Source organism: Gavia stellata, chromosome 5, assembly GCF_030936135.1.
Source record: "Gavia stellata isolate bGavSte3 chromosome 5, bGavSte3.hap2, whole genome shotgun sequence".
Classification (NCBI taxonomy): domain Eukaryota; kingdom Metazoa; phylum Chordata; class Aves; order Gaviiformes; family Gaviidae; genus Gavia; species Gavia stellata.
This window is the reverse complement of record NC_082598.1, coordinates 58,299,335-58,312,125: the sequence shown is the minus strand read 5'-3', so window position 1 is coordinate 58,312,125 and position 12,791 is coordinate 58,299,335. Positions and strand designations below refer to the sequence as shown.

Below are 12,791 nucleotides of genomic sequence, written 5' to 3'. Positions count from 1 at the left end.
TTCCATAAACTAGAATGTTTTGGTCAGGTTCAAGGCATCAATAACTAATGCATCTGCTTAGACCAGGGGGTAAAAGGATCCCAGGCTTTTTGAGCAAAATAGCCTTGTATTTGTACAGGCTGCTTAGTGGCTGCTTACTGGTACAGTCCTCGCTGGCGAGTGCAGAAAACTCCTCTGGAGCAGTACTATGCTATTGTTATTCTAATAATTGGGAGGTTAAGCAGCGCTAGTTATTTTCTTTCCTTTGTTTCATATCCTTTTTAAATGTTCAATGCAAAATAAAAGGCGTGAAGTCTGTGGCGATAAAATCTGTTTAGAGCTATAAGTTTTTTTCCTGCTTCAGTACTTTGACACAACAATAAATGCAGTTCGTCTGAGGAAAAGGTGAAGCAATCTACCTTGAAAACTCTTTGCACTCTAGTTCTTTTTATTGTAAAATTTGAAAGCAGCCTTTTATTCTTCTTGGTCTTCCTGTTGCCCAAATATGCTTTTTTATAGTTGTTTAATTTGAATTTCTGTGGCATCATTTCTGTTGACTGCAGTGAATACTTATTAATGAAAGTACAAGACTCTAGTCAACTGCACTTTCTCTTGTTATTGAATCATATAAACTATTGAATCTTATCAAGAAGCCCATGACTTATAATATTTTTGTCCATTGATAGCAGACTCATTTTTGCCTTTTCCCTAGCTACCAGCCTATATATGATTTTTTTCTGTCACTTTTGACATAAGCACTCAACTACTGAGTGAATGGGTCTATTCTCAGTGCAGCAAAAGGAAGAGGAGGAAGAAGTTGGGAGGCTCTGTGAAGGTGAAGGAGTGCAGAACAGCCTACCTGAGATACTGGAGGATAAGGACTTAATCTAGGTCATACTATATTTTTCAGCAGGGCCTGTTGCGATAGGACAAGGGGTCATGGTTTTAAACTAAAAGAGGGTAGATTCAGACTAGACATAAGGAAGAAATACTTTACAATGAGGGTGGTGAAACACTGGCAGAGGTTGCCCAGAGAGGTGGTAGATGCCCCATCCCTGGAAGCATTCAAGGTCAGGTTGGACAGGGCTCTGAGCAACCTGCTCTAGTTGAAGATGTCCCTGCTCATTGCAGGGAGGTTGGACTAGGTGACCTTTAAAGGTCCCTTCCAACCCAAACTATTCTATGATTCCATGATTCTAAGATAGCATGTGATGCTTTTTCAAGTCTCAGGTGGACATGTAATGAGACAGGGATCTGCTGGAGCGTTGGTGGAAGACTAGGAAGCGTGAACCAGTCTCTATCAAAAACATGTCTCATTTTTGGAATGTTTTATAAACCACGTATTGAACACTGGAACTGGTATTTTGTTGTACTGTCATTAAAAAATATTTTTAAAATCATGGTTTGATCTCTAAAAAATCCTGAGACTGGTTTGGAAATAGCAAATGTAACAGTAAGAGTAGAAAAAGCTCACTGTTCAGTCTGTTTTAGGAGTTTTGATTCTGTAGGGCACATATCAGTTGTGTTTTCAGATTTCCTCCTGCAATTCGGAGCACCAGCCAAAAATTTGTGTGTTTCTGCCTTCTTGATGTAACCAAAATCATGTGTTTGTATCTTCCTTGCACCTATAGCATTATTGAAAACAGAAACTCTGGATGTTTTCTTATAAAATGAGAGACTTAGCAATATTAGATTTTTTCATCTGTTTTAATATGCTGTATTACACTTTCAGTAGAGTGGGATTTCCTTTGTGTTTTGTTTTTTTTTTTTTTTTTTTACAGTATTGCATCAAAACTCTTAACATCATCGGTAAACTTCTGCTTATCTAGCAAGTAGAATAGGAAGGTGCACTGTGGACAAGACAATAAGGGCTTAGATTCAAGAAACGTGTATTGCAGTGCATGGAGCAGTAAGTGGTAGTTCAGAGTCTTCTGACTTTACCAGAAGCCATTTTCTTATCTTTAATAATGTGACAAATTTTTCTGTCACCATATCTTTTGTCTTCCTGGCATGTACGGCAGCTACCCAATTCACAAAAAACTTAACAGTTGATTCAGATTATAATGTTTGCTTACATTTGTTTATGGCAATGTAAAGTTGATCCTTAATTTTTCACACTCAAGCAATGGGTACGTAGTCGTATACTGTCTGTACCATGGAATCTTTATAGGACTATTTGTGTTGAGTTTTGTAGGTTTTCAAAGAAAAACATCATGTTTGTCTGTAGAAGGGGAGAAAAAGGCGGGGAAGAGGACAGCCTTATTGATAAATCAAAGAAAGGAAGAGGACACGTCTTCTAGCAGGTTCTTGCTTGGGACACTGAGCCTTATGCTTCTTCCCGGGCACCGAACTAGTCAGCTAGCAATGCCCCCTTTGCAGCTTGTGATGCAATCTGAGGATTTTTGTGAAAGTGATTTTTGTGAAGTTCAAAAAAGCACCCCTTCCCGATCTCAGCAAGAGCATTGCATGAGAAATGAATGTCGAAATGCTTTCTTGATGCATTTTGGGTAGATTGTGTTCTCCTGCCTGCAGTTTATGAACTTGTCTGATTTATGTATTGGCATAAATCACCGACTTCTGAATACGGTTGTATGAATTTATGGCAGGATTCACTTACAATTTACTTGTTGATGTGAATGTTAACTGAGCTGTTTATCTAGATGGTTATATATATCAATTTTATGTTTCTCAGGTTATGTCCGTTTACATAATGTTTATTAAGTCAGGCATGATTAATGTGTCAAATATTCAGGTTTCCTTTTCTCTGCCTTGTAATATTGTAACAAAATCTTGAGAATATAAGGGGAGCAAAGGAAAGATTGGTAAGAGTCTTTTAGGTGGTGGGTTGGGTTTTGTCTTTAAAGTTTTCACTAGAAGTCAGTCATATCCCAGGGAAAGAATAAAATAAGTAAAAGAGAAGGGAATGTAATTTCAGTGGTAGAAGCTGTTCAGATTCACTGGAAATTCTTGTAAGCACTTGTAAAATTGATGCAAGGTGAGATGTTGGCATTGTAAACTAGTGTATATAAACACTGGCTGTAAACATGGCCAAGTTCAACAAATGCCAAAACCACATTAGTCAGGGCTTCCGCAGTGGACGCAAGACTAAAATGAGTGTAGGAACTTTGAAATAGCATTGTGTTTCGTACTACTCTGTGTAACCTCTTATCTTATAATTCAGCATATCTGATCCTAATATTTTGCAGCAACTATAGGTTAGACTGGAGACTATTGTTCCAGTCAGGAACCTGTAATTTGTGAAAGTCATGAGCCGAATTTCAAAGAAAGGAAAAGTTTGACTTTTGTGACTAAATACTTTGTTGTTACATGCTAAAACCACCTTGCACCCTCAAAATAAACTGCAGGAATTGAATTAACTTAGGCAATGTGTGGAATGTCATTCAGTTGTGAAAATGTGATTAAACTAGGTTGGCAAGTTGGTTTCCTTTTTGAATTTATCTCACTGGCGTTGGACTGTCTGTTGCGCTTTTCTGCTCGTTTCCACAAGGCTGCTATTCCCTTACGCTGCCAGTTACACTCTTACTGTGGATGCTGTAGCTGCTAGTAGGGATGAACGCATTGGTTTACCCCAAATGAAAACGAAGGCTGAATATCGCATGCTACATTCAGTCCTCTAGCTGCCAGGTTGCCTTAGCCTATGGCTGTTGTGGTTGAAATGTAGGAAAGCAGTGACTGTATCTAAAAGGTTATCATTACCTGTGTCTTCTGTGGTAGCTCTGTCTGATGGGAGCTGCTGAGTTTGACATCTCAGGTTCACAGAATCACTAAGGTTGGAAAAGACCTGTAAGATCATCAAGTCCAACCATTAACCAACAAACACCACCATGCCCATTAAGCCATGTCCCACAATGCCTCGTCCACACATTCCTTGAACACCTATAGGAACCTAAGGTTCCTTAGGAGCCTTGAAGGTGGATGATCCCAGACTCGCAGTCCCACTGATTCTGCTTGGCAGGTTGCTGCCCGCTTGTGCCGGGCACTGGCAGGTCCTTTTTGCAGTGGCAGCATATGGGTTATCTAACAGTCACTAAAAATCTGGATTCCTCTGCCCTGACTTTGGAGCTTTTCTACAGAGCCTAGAAACATTGCTGTTTCTTTGAACCCCTTCCTCAGAATCCCTTACTATTTTCAGTTCTGCTTTCTGCTCAATGCTTGGAGCCTTTTTGGTGAAGTCATGGTAGAACTGCCTGTATTTCGGGTAAAGGCAGATCTGTAGCAATAGGAATACGGAGAGAATAGATCTGTAAGAGAATTCAGATAATGTTGAATATTTGTACAAACCAATATAAATCAAATAGTGGCTTTTTAAGAGGTCCTCTGGATGTAATTGTTGCAGTTGGCCGCAATGGCTGCAAGGGTGGAATACAAAATTAGCATCTTTCAGGGAATGAATTTTAAAATGCCAGCTGTGTGAAAAATCATGCTGATCGCACTCAGTTAACCCTAAGGGGAATGTTGTCTGAATGAAGACCTCAAAGATTGGTCTCGTGTTTTCCAGCCCTGCGTTCTTCTATTTCTTGCACACATATTTATAATAACTTAGAGATTTCATCAGAGAATGGAAATGGGATTTTGATAGCCAAAAAAAAAAAAAAGGTCACCTGCCAGTAATCCTGAACATGACTGTTGAATGGGTTTGACCCTGGTTTCAGCTTTGTTCTTGGCTGGCAGGTGCCTGGAGGCCTTTCAGTCTGCTTTAGAAGACCTTGTTTTAAAAACAGTAGTATTTGTCGCCTAATTATGAATGCAGATTTTGCATGTGTTTGTGATTTACAAGGCCTTGCTTATGTGAAACAGGCTATAAACTCTCCTTGGAAATGTGTAGTAGTCTGGAGTAGATAATTACACTTTGAGAAAAGAGCCTCTGTTTCCAGTGAAAACACTGTAAAGTTATTTCAGAAATGCTCTGACCTCAGACGTTTCATATAACTTACACAAAATGCTTTCACATTTGTGCAGCAGCTAGCGGCTTGATCTCTGCCATCTCATAAACGAAAGCACAGAAGTCTCCCTGGGAAAAAAGCAGGATGTCTATGCTGTGGCCTACAAAGCTAGTGTTATTTTACTCACTCTGTTCTTTGTGTCTGTACCCTTAAACAGGAGAAACCTTGCCCTCCTTTAAACAAATCTGTCTCCTAATCACACCCCACCCCCGCAAACCCAACTTTCCCTCAGATTTTTCTTCCTCCCTGCCTCCACTCAGTGTACACACACTAATAAATTCTGCAGTAAAAACCTTGGGAGAATTTCTCAGCACAAATGGAAAGAAGATGTCAAAGGCTGAGGACAGGAATTTTCTTTTTAAAGTTGCAAAAACAATAGACAATTGAAACAATGGGGGAAGAGCCAGAGATGGGTGAACAAGCCATGAAAGAATTGCATTAATTTTCTTTTGATGAAACCCCACTGGTTCTCTTCGCTGGCATCCAAAAGAGCTATTTCTGTTTGCAATTGTTTGTTTGTTTTTCAAGACTCTTGGTGGAAAGCAGAAGCATTGCAAATAGGAGTGCAGAGACTCGTGAGAGTGTTCGCACCAGAAATGCTCTTGTGGCCTTTTGAAAAGCTGTTTTTCACTTCTGCTGCAGTGAAGTTGTTAGATATTGATGAAGACTTTGTATGAAAAATTTGTGAGCTGGAAGGATGACTTACTAGAAACAATGGTGTGCGGCACTCAGGGAGAGCAAACACCACGCAGTCCGAATTGCTGGCTTTGCCCCGTAGAGAGCAATGAGAAAACCCTGGATTTCCGAATACGATGCGGACAGGTAGTTTTCAGAAAACCCTGCACAGGAAAAGGAGAACAAAATGTAGTTGAGATATGTGAGCCAGTCTCATTAAAAATATCAAAAAAATCAAAAAAACCCTATACCTTTGGGTATGGGTTGTGCTTTCAGAGAACTCTTAACGGAGGGAAATACGCAGGGGAAAGGCAGGGGCTGCTTCCGCAGGTGGAGGCGGCTGAGCGTGTTGCCAGCAGTTGTACCAGGGAGACGGTCTAGCAGCCCCGCCGATCTGCTGGTGAGCCTCTCGCGTGCGCACGCTCCAACTTGTTTCTGTTCCAGTAAGCCACTTCAGGCAGCTGATGCGGTCTCTGCTTGTCTGAGTTTGTACCCACTGGCAGAGCTCTGGCAGGCACGCCTCAGAAAAGTTGTGAGCCAAAACCCATCAGAAGCAGGGCTACCCTTGGGCGTAAGGATGGCATCAAGATCTGGATGAAGGCAGTAACAACTCCCACAGTCGCGGCGTGATCCAAAAGCCAACATCTGTCTGCAGTCTCGGTCACGTCACGTTATCTATAATTTCACGCCTAAGACCTAAGAAATAGGACTCTGACTGTAGCAGATAGGGGTCATGTTATTTGCAGTTTGCAGGCGGTAAGATGCTCGGAGCCAGCAATGGTTTGATAATTCAAGCAGATAGAACACATGAGCACAGCCCTTCGCTTGTGCTCAGTGTTCACTGTAAAAAAGGCAGTAACAGCCAGCAGTGAGTGATTTTAGTTCTTCCTGTTCCGCGGTTACTGTGTTACTGACGGTATGAGTTTGCAGATTCGCAAGCTTGATGGCATGTATGTGTGTTTTAAAATGGGCCTGCTGGAAATGTGCTCGACTGTAATGTCAAATCCAAGTAGGCGTATGTGCGGTCTGTAACAGGAGACAATGCCGCATGTAGTTTCCAGTGTATATATATATGAATGCGTGCATTTGGAAAGGGGCAGTAAGGGATAAAGTATAAAAAAAGTAGATGGGGAAACCTTAAAAGTGCAGCAAGGTTGTATCCATTCATTAAGTCATTTTGTTTAATTTGTTTTTAAAGAGGAGAAGTTCCTGCAGGGCAACGTAAAGTGGAGAGGGGTCACAGTTAATTGAGCAGATGGTTTCCACTCAGCCTGTAGCGAGCACTGTCCTTTCTAAAGGACATGTGGGGACATCAGGTAGCAGACTCGTTTCAATGTCCTCTGCAGCAGACAGACGAGATGGCAGGCTATGGAAGGAGAGGCATATGCTTTAACTCCTTGAAAGATTTAGCAGCAGATGCTCTTCTCTGGCATGCATCAGAAGCCTTTAAAAATAAGCAGAAAATTGGCTACAATAGGGATTCTCAAAGACTTGCATGTGGTTGATCACATCTTTAATACATAGCAGACTGACCTTCCTTCCATTTCCATTTATGTGAACCACATGAATTTTGACTAGCATAAATTCTGAAACGGTCTAAACGTGCTCAGCTCAACCAAGTTGCACTTGGTTATTTCTGATTTTGTTGCTGGTGGAAACCTTTTCTTGTGCTACGTGCGCGCGCGCACGCGTTTGTACCCTCTCTATTATAATAGTGGATCCAGCTTGCTTGGATGGCTCCTTCTCTGTTTCCAGCTGCTTTCATATGTACCTCAGGTCCTTCTTTGTAATGAAACACCTGTGTGTCTTTCAGAAAGCTGGAGGTAGAGTCTGCACTGTGTAAGCAGCCAGTTCTCTGCAGACTGCTAGCGTTTTTATTCACGAGACACTAACCTGAAAACTAGTGTTTTAGAAACCTGCTGGTAGCTTTCTGGAAGGTGGTCAATAAAAACAGAATAGGAAAGGACCTTACTGTTTTGTAATTCTGTCACCTTACTGTTTGTTTGGTGGTAAGTAACAATAAATATTGCTATACAATAAATCATGTTGTACGAAGAGCTCATTTTGCCTAAAACAGCATGCTGGAGACTAAACATCAACTTCAGCATTGCCAAAGATAGGAACGAAAACACTACTTTTAGATTCCCTAATCCATTTTTCTTTGGCAATCTAAGCCAAGGAGGGTGCCAAAATACATGGCAGATTTATACGCCTCTGAATTTATTAGTTGCACTTGCAAAGAAGTTTTACGGTCTTAGAAAACATTTATTATCTGATAGGGGAGAAACTATTGTGCCTCACTGAAATCAATAGACATTTTGCCATTTCAGGCATAGTTTTGCTTGTCTAAGTATTCTGGTTGAACACACGGGGCGAGCAAACTATTCAAGAAATAGGCAGAGTGCCTATTATTAATACAGTGAAGAAGCCATCTCTGGAATAGCCCTGGCATTTGGAGTGAAAAATGATAAGGAAATACACTGTTAGGAAGAAATCCTAGGTTGGCGCAGACCTGTTTCTTGCCGTGTCCCAGGACTTCATCAGTATCAGTAACTCATCTTTGCTTCTGTTTCTTTCAGGGCCCTCCTGGTCCAAAAGGCGAGAAGGTGAGTTGATGTACGGGGGCCACTTACGAGGTGAATGGACAGCCCTCCCAGCACGAGCCAAAGAGACCGTTTGTATTGACGCAGTGTAATGTTAGATTATGTAAGAGAGCTGGGTAGCACACAGATGCTGTGTTAAACCTATCATCTCATCTTTCCACTTTGCAGGGAGATCAAGGTGATCAGGGCCCTCGGGTAAGCATCTTAAAAAAAATGTTACACTTCGCCTTCGCTGAGTAGGCAATTAGTCTTTAGTGCAAAACTAAATTACATACACTGTCTGAGCTAATTATGCTTATTAGCTGCATTTACCCTGCATGTTGAAGTAAGTGTCTGCAGGACGGTAATACTGAACATGACCAGATAGCGTCTGGGAAGATGTGAGTAACAATAGCAAGTAATGCGCTAAAATATACCATTGCCATTAGGGGTGGAAGCAGGTTTCACAGTGATTTTGCTCTGCTGTATAAAAGCTGGCTTTCCTAACCAGACCTTTCAGTTTCCCCAGCAATGCTTTCACGCCTTGCATGGGCTCCCACAATGCAGAGGGCCGGTGGGTTCCTAATAACTGTATTTCTAGATTTCATGTAAAATGTATCTAGTCTTTAGTGAATTATAAACAAATATCATGTATGCATGTATTAGCTCTTTTTCTTGGCACGTATGTATTTAATATTTTTAATAATAACAATATTATCGCCTCGTAAATATATCCAGACAGTTAGACAGAACGTGGTTTAGTTGTGGAAATACAAAGGTTCTTCTAATTTTTAAATATCCTGTTTATTTTAACAGAGAAATAGAGGAATACAGGGGTGAAAGTTCAGATAGATTGTCTGTGCCAGTTCATTCTTCTTTACATCTGTGCTTCATTAGAAAACGTTTGGTTCCATTGTTCTGATGATATAGTGAGTCTCTTCAGTTACACATTTATAAATTTTTCCCTAACAGCATGTTCCATGGCTTTTTTTTTTCTGTCAACTACGTTAAATATTTTGAATTTGTAGTTCTATTTTATTTTACTATTTTATTTTACTTTATTTTAATTTTATTTTACTTTTTGCAATCACTAAGATTATCTAAAGTCACAACATGCTTTTATAGCTGAATTTGGTGTTGGTGCTACCGGTGGTGTTTCGTCTACAGGGTTCAGTTGGGTGTCCTGTTATGCTTGGTGATGAGTGCATATTATAAAGACAGAGGCCTATTAATGAAGAACTTTAAATATTATTTCAGTTGAAACTCAAGAAGAAGAATTGGAAAACTGTTTAAAGAAATAGAAAGGAAGTAGAGAGGAACAATGTGAGGAAGATGTTTTATCTAGGCTACTAATACACAGACTGAAGGTTCTGAAGAATGTAAAAATTTCCTTTGAACTTCCAAGCAAATTTAGTATCTCTCAGAAGCCCGGCTGGGCTGTATATTTTGGCTGGTTCTGTGCTACAGAACCTCACGGGGAACATGAGGAGGGAGGGCAGAGCAGGAGAATGGAGCCGTGCCTGTGGCTTAAGAGAGGATGCTCTGTTCAGAAAGCCTAAGTCAGAGGTCTGCTGTGCGTCGGCGCTTGCACTAAGTGACCCTACATCCAGAAGAACTGGTGTTCGGTTTGGAACAGGAGAGCAAGTTTGACGGAGGTATCAGGGAGGGACATAGTAACAAAAAAATATGGAAGAACAATGTTGTAAAGAGTATTACATAGCTGAGGATAAGAATCTGGAATTAAGAGTGTTGGAGAAGTTTCCAGGCAAAGGTCTGAATGCAAAAAACCAAATGAAGTGATAGTAACACAGGGGAATGATGGTGCTGTGTTTTCTCACGGGGGCATAAAACAGGAGAGCAGAGGACAGTTTTGGAGGGAAAGCAAAGGTACCAGAGCCTCCACTGGTCCAGAAATCTTGGCAAAATGTTGGAGAGATGTAAGAACTAGAAAGTGGTTAAGCATGGGTGGCTTTCAGTCCCTGAGCTGGAAGTGTTGGCAATACCCAATAAGAAGATGCAAGTTCGTTCAGCGTTCCCTTGTAGGTGGAACACCTGCAAGGACTGCAGTGGAATATCTGCTACACAGAGACTGTTGTGTCCAGCTTCACCAAGACACAGCCCCTGTGCTGGAGAGCAGTAGAGTCCTCACTGGACCATACAAATCATGGTTATGGCTACTTTGTGGTTTTGCTAAATCAAGTGCAGCTAAAAAGCAAAAAAATACCCAACCTAAGGAATTCACATTTAAGGACATCACAAAGTTGTATCTGCAGCAGCAGCTGGCAGTTGAGACTGAATTCTATATCTGAATATAGAAAAGGAATTGAATAAGGTCAGTAATAGAGAGGAAGAGGTGGTGAAGAGCACCTTGTGGGCTAGCTGAACCTTCACTGGTTGTTCAGTCAATGCATATTGTGGAAACATAGCTCTTTTTTAAGTATATGGGTATAACGTCGGTAATTTGCCCAGTCTTGTTGGTTTTCCCTTTATCTTTTTTTGAAACGCGTTTGAATGTGCTCTACAGCAGCTTCTTTTTTGCCTGGTGTATTTCACAAGTAATAAGTACTGTGAAGCCTCTGACCATTTTATAGTTCATGGTACAGCAGTTATTGCTTCTGATGACTGTCTTCAGGGTGAATCTGCTCAACTTGCTGTGCCAGGGGATTTACAATATAATTAATGGAAATTATATGTGTAAGCCAGTCATGCACCGAATGAAACTAAACCCATTTAAACCTGGTTGGTTACCTCTGCACATAGTTTTCCATCACGACCTATATAAAATAAATTGGTTTGGAGATAATACCATACCGTATTATTTTACAGAAACATTGTACCTGAAAGTGACTGTGGGATGACATCAACATTTGGATTTGACAAGTTTGCAGACAGACAGGATATAATATCTAAAAGCGATGGGCATTTTAATGCTAATTAATCTTTTACAGCTAAGGAGCCTGAAGTTTCTTTGTTTTTATAGTTTTACATATTGGTTTGAAACTAACATTTAGCTTAGCAAAGATTTTTATTTTTCAAAGTCATTTTCATGACTGAAATTTCAAAATTACCCTTATTCTTTATACAAGCAGCTTTCATTCCTCCAGGCATTTTCATTAGTAAAAGAAACCAAAATAAAATTTAGAGACTGTCCAGGTCAAGATGAGACCTTAAACTTTCAAAATGCTGCTGAAATGAAATGAAAAATATTTGTGAAACAAGAAATTGTTGCTTTCTGTCCCCACCCACGTTTTCACCTTGGGCCTTGAGATTTTTGAGAGATCCTTCTTTCTGAAATAATTTCAAAACTGTAAGAACAGTAATCAGTTATCTCGAAACTTCTTATTCACCGTCACTGCACATGTTGAGTCTATACTGAACTGCTTTGAAGTTCAGGTTTTCTTGAAAATATCTTCAGTAAATTAATACATTAGTAGGAACCCGACCCTGCAAATACCACCCAGAAGTCAGGCACTTGTATTTTTAGAAGAATGGGTCTGAATTTGTTGGTCTTTTTTTAAAGAATCTGAGGGGGTTTCTGAAGTATTCGGAAGTAATCTGTTGATCCATCTCCTTCATCATACAGAGATGGCGTAAGGGCTTTAGTTCATAATGCCATGTGGCTTAATCTACTTATGCCCATACTGCCTGTAGAAAATGTGAGCCAAAGGAACATTCCAGTGATGCGAGTGATGTCGAAATTCATGCCCTGAGTGTGAGCTTGAGCAGTAGGTGAATACAGCTTGTGGTCACATGAGACCACAGATAAGGTAGTGGTGGATGCGTTCAAAAGTCCTGATCTTATTTGAAGAAATGCTTTTTTGATCTCTTTATATATTTTATATCAGCTCTCTACTTGTTACTCTAAACTTCTGGTAGACTAAACATTTAGGTCAAATGCAGAACTAGCTTTCCTCAATACCAGTGTAAGAAACAGTAATGTTAGTAAATCTTTTGGATGCTTTTCTTTTTTCAGAGGACATGGCTTCATGAGACATGTCCATGGAGATTTGCGTTACTGTACTGAGCCGTGACAAAATTAAAAATGATGGGGTTTAGCCTGTGGACTATTAGAATAAATGCTTATGTCAGTCCACTGCTCGGTTCCCGTTGCTCAGCTCTACCCCAGCTTAAAAAAAGCCTTTAAAGATCTCATAATGGTAGAATTGCAAAGGATATATTGTCCAAGTAGAGATTGTACCCTGATTAATGGAAATAGATCTTCAGAGGTGAATGTTTGGGAATGGAACAGCTGGTACTGAGTGTCTTAATCAGTCTGTTCTCATCCTTCTGTAAATAACATAATAAATATCTTCTATCCTTTAGTTCCGATACATGAGAGATTCCTTGCTTATCAGGTCTAGAAATCATCAGCTAGCAGCTACCTTTAAATTGGTTTTGGTCTAGGTAGAATGAGAAACCACCTAGAAGCCATACTTAAGTATTTCCATAAAATTCTTTTCTCCTTTTGGTATGTTTAAGTAAATTTTCCTAGCAGCTGGGTCTGCACAGAACTGATAATATCTCTAAAATATCTTCAGCAGAAGAGATTAAGTTCTAGAACTGAAAGGTACTAAGAAGTTTATTTAATTAT

General features: G+C 40.1%; 1 protein-coding gene across 1 annotated transcript in view; it reads left to right on the top strand.

The window, feature by feature from the left end:
• The window catches only part of COL25A1 (collagen type XXV alpha 1 chain), a 321,239-nt gene that overhangs the window by 208,060 nt on the left and 100,388 nt on the right, over nt 1-12,791 (top strand). The window contains exons 8-9 of the mRNA XM_059818218.1: nt 8,198-8,224; nt 8,390-8,416. Coding sequence (XP_059674201.1) covers nt 8,198-8,224; nt 8,390-8,416 — 54 coding nt within the window. The remainder of the gene's footprint in view (nt 1-8,197; nt 8,225-8,389; nt 8,417-12,791) is intronic.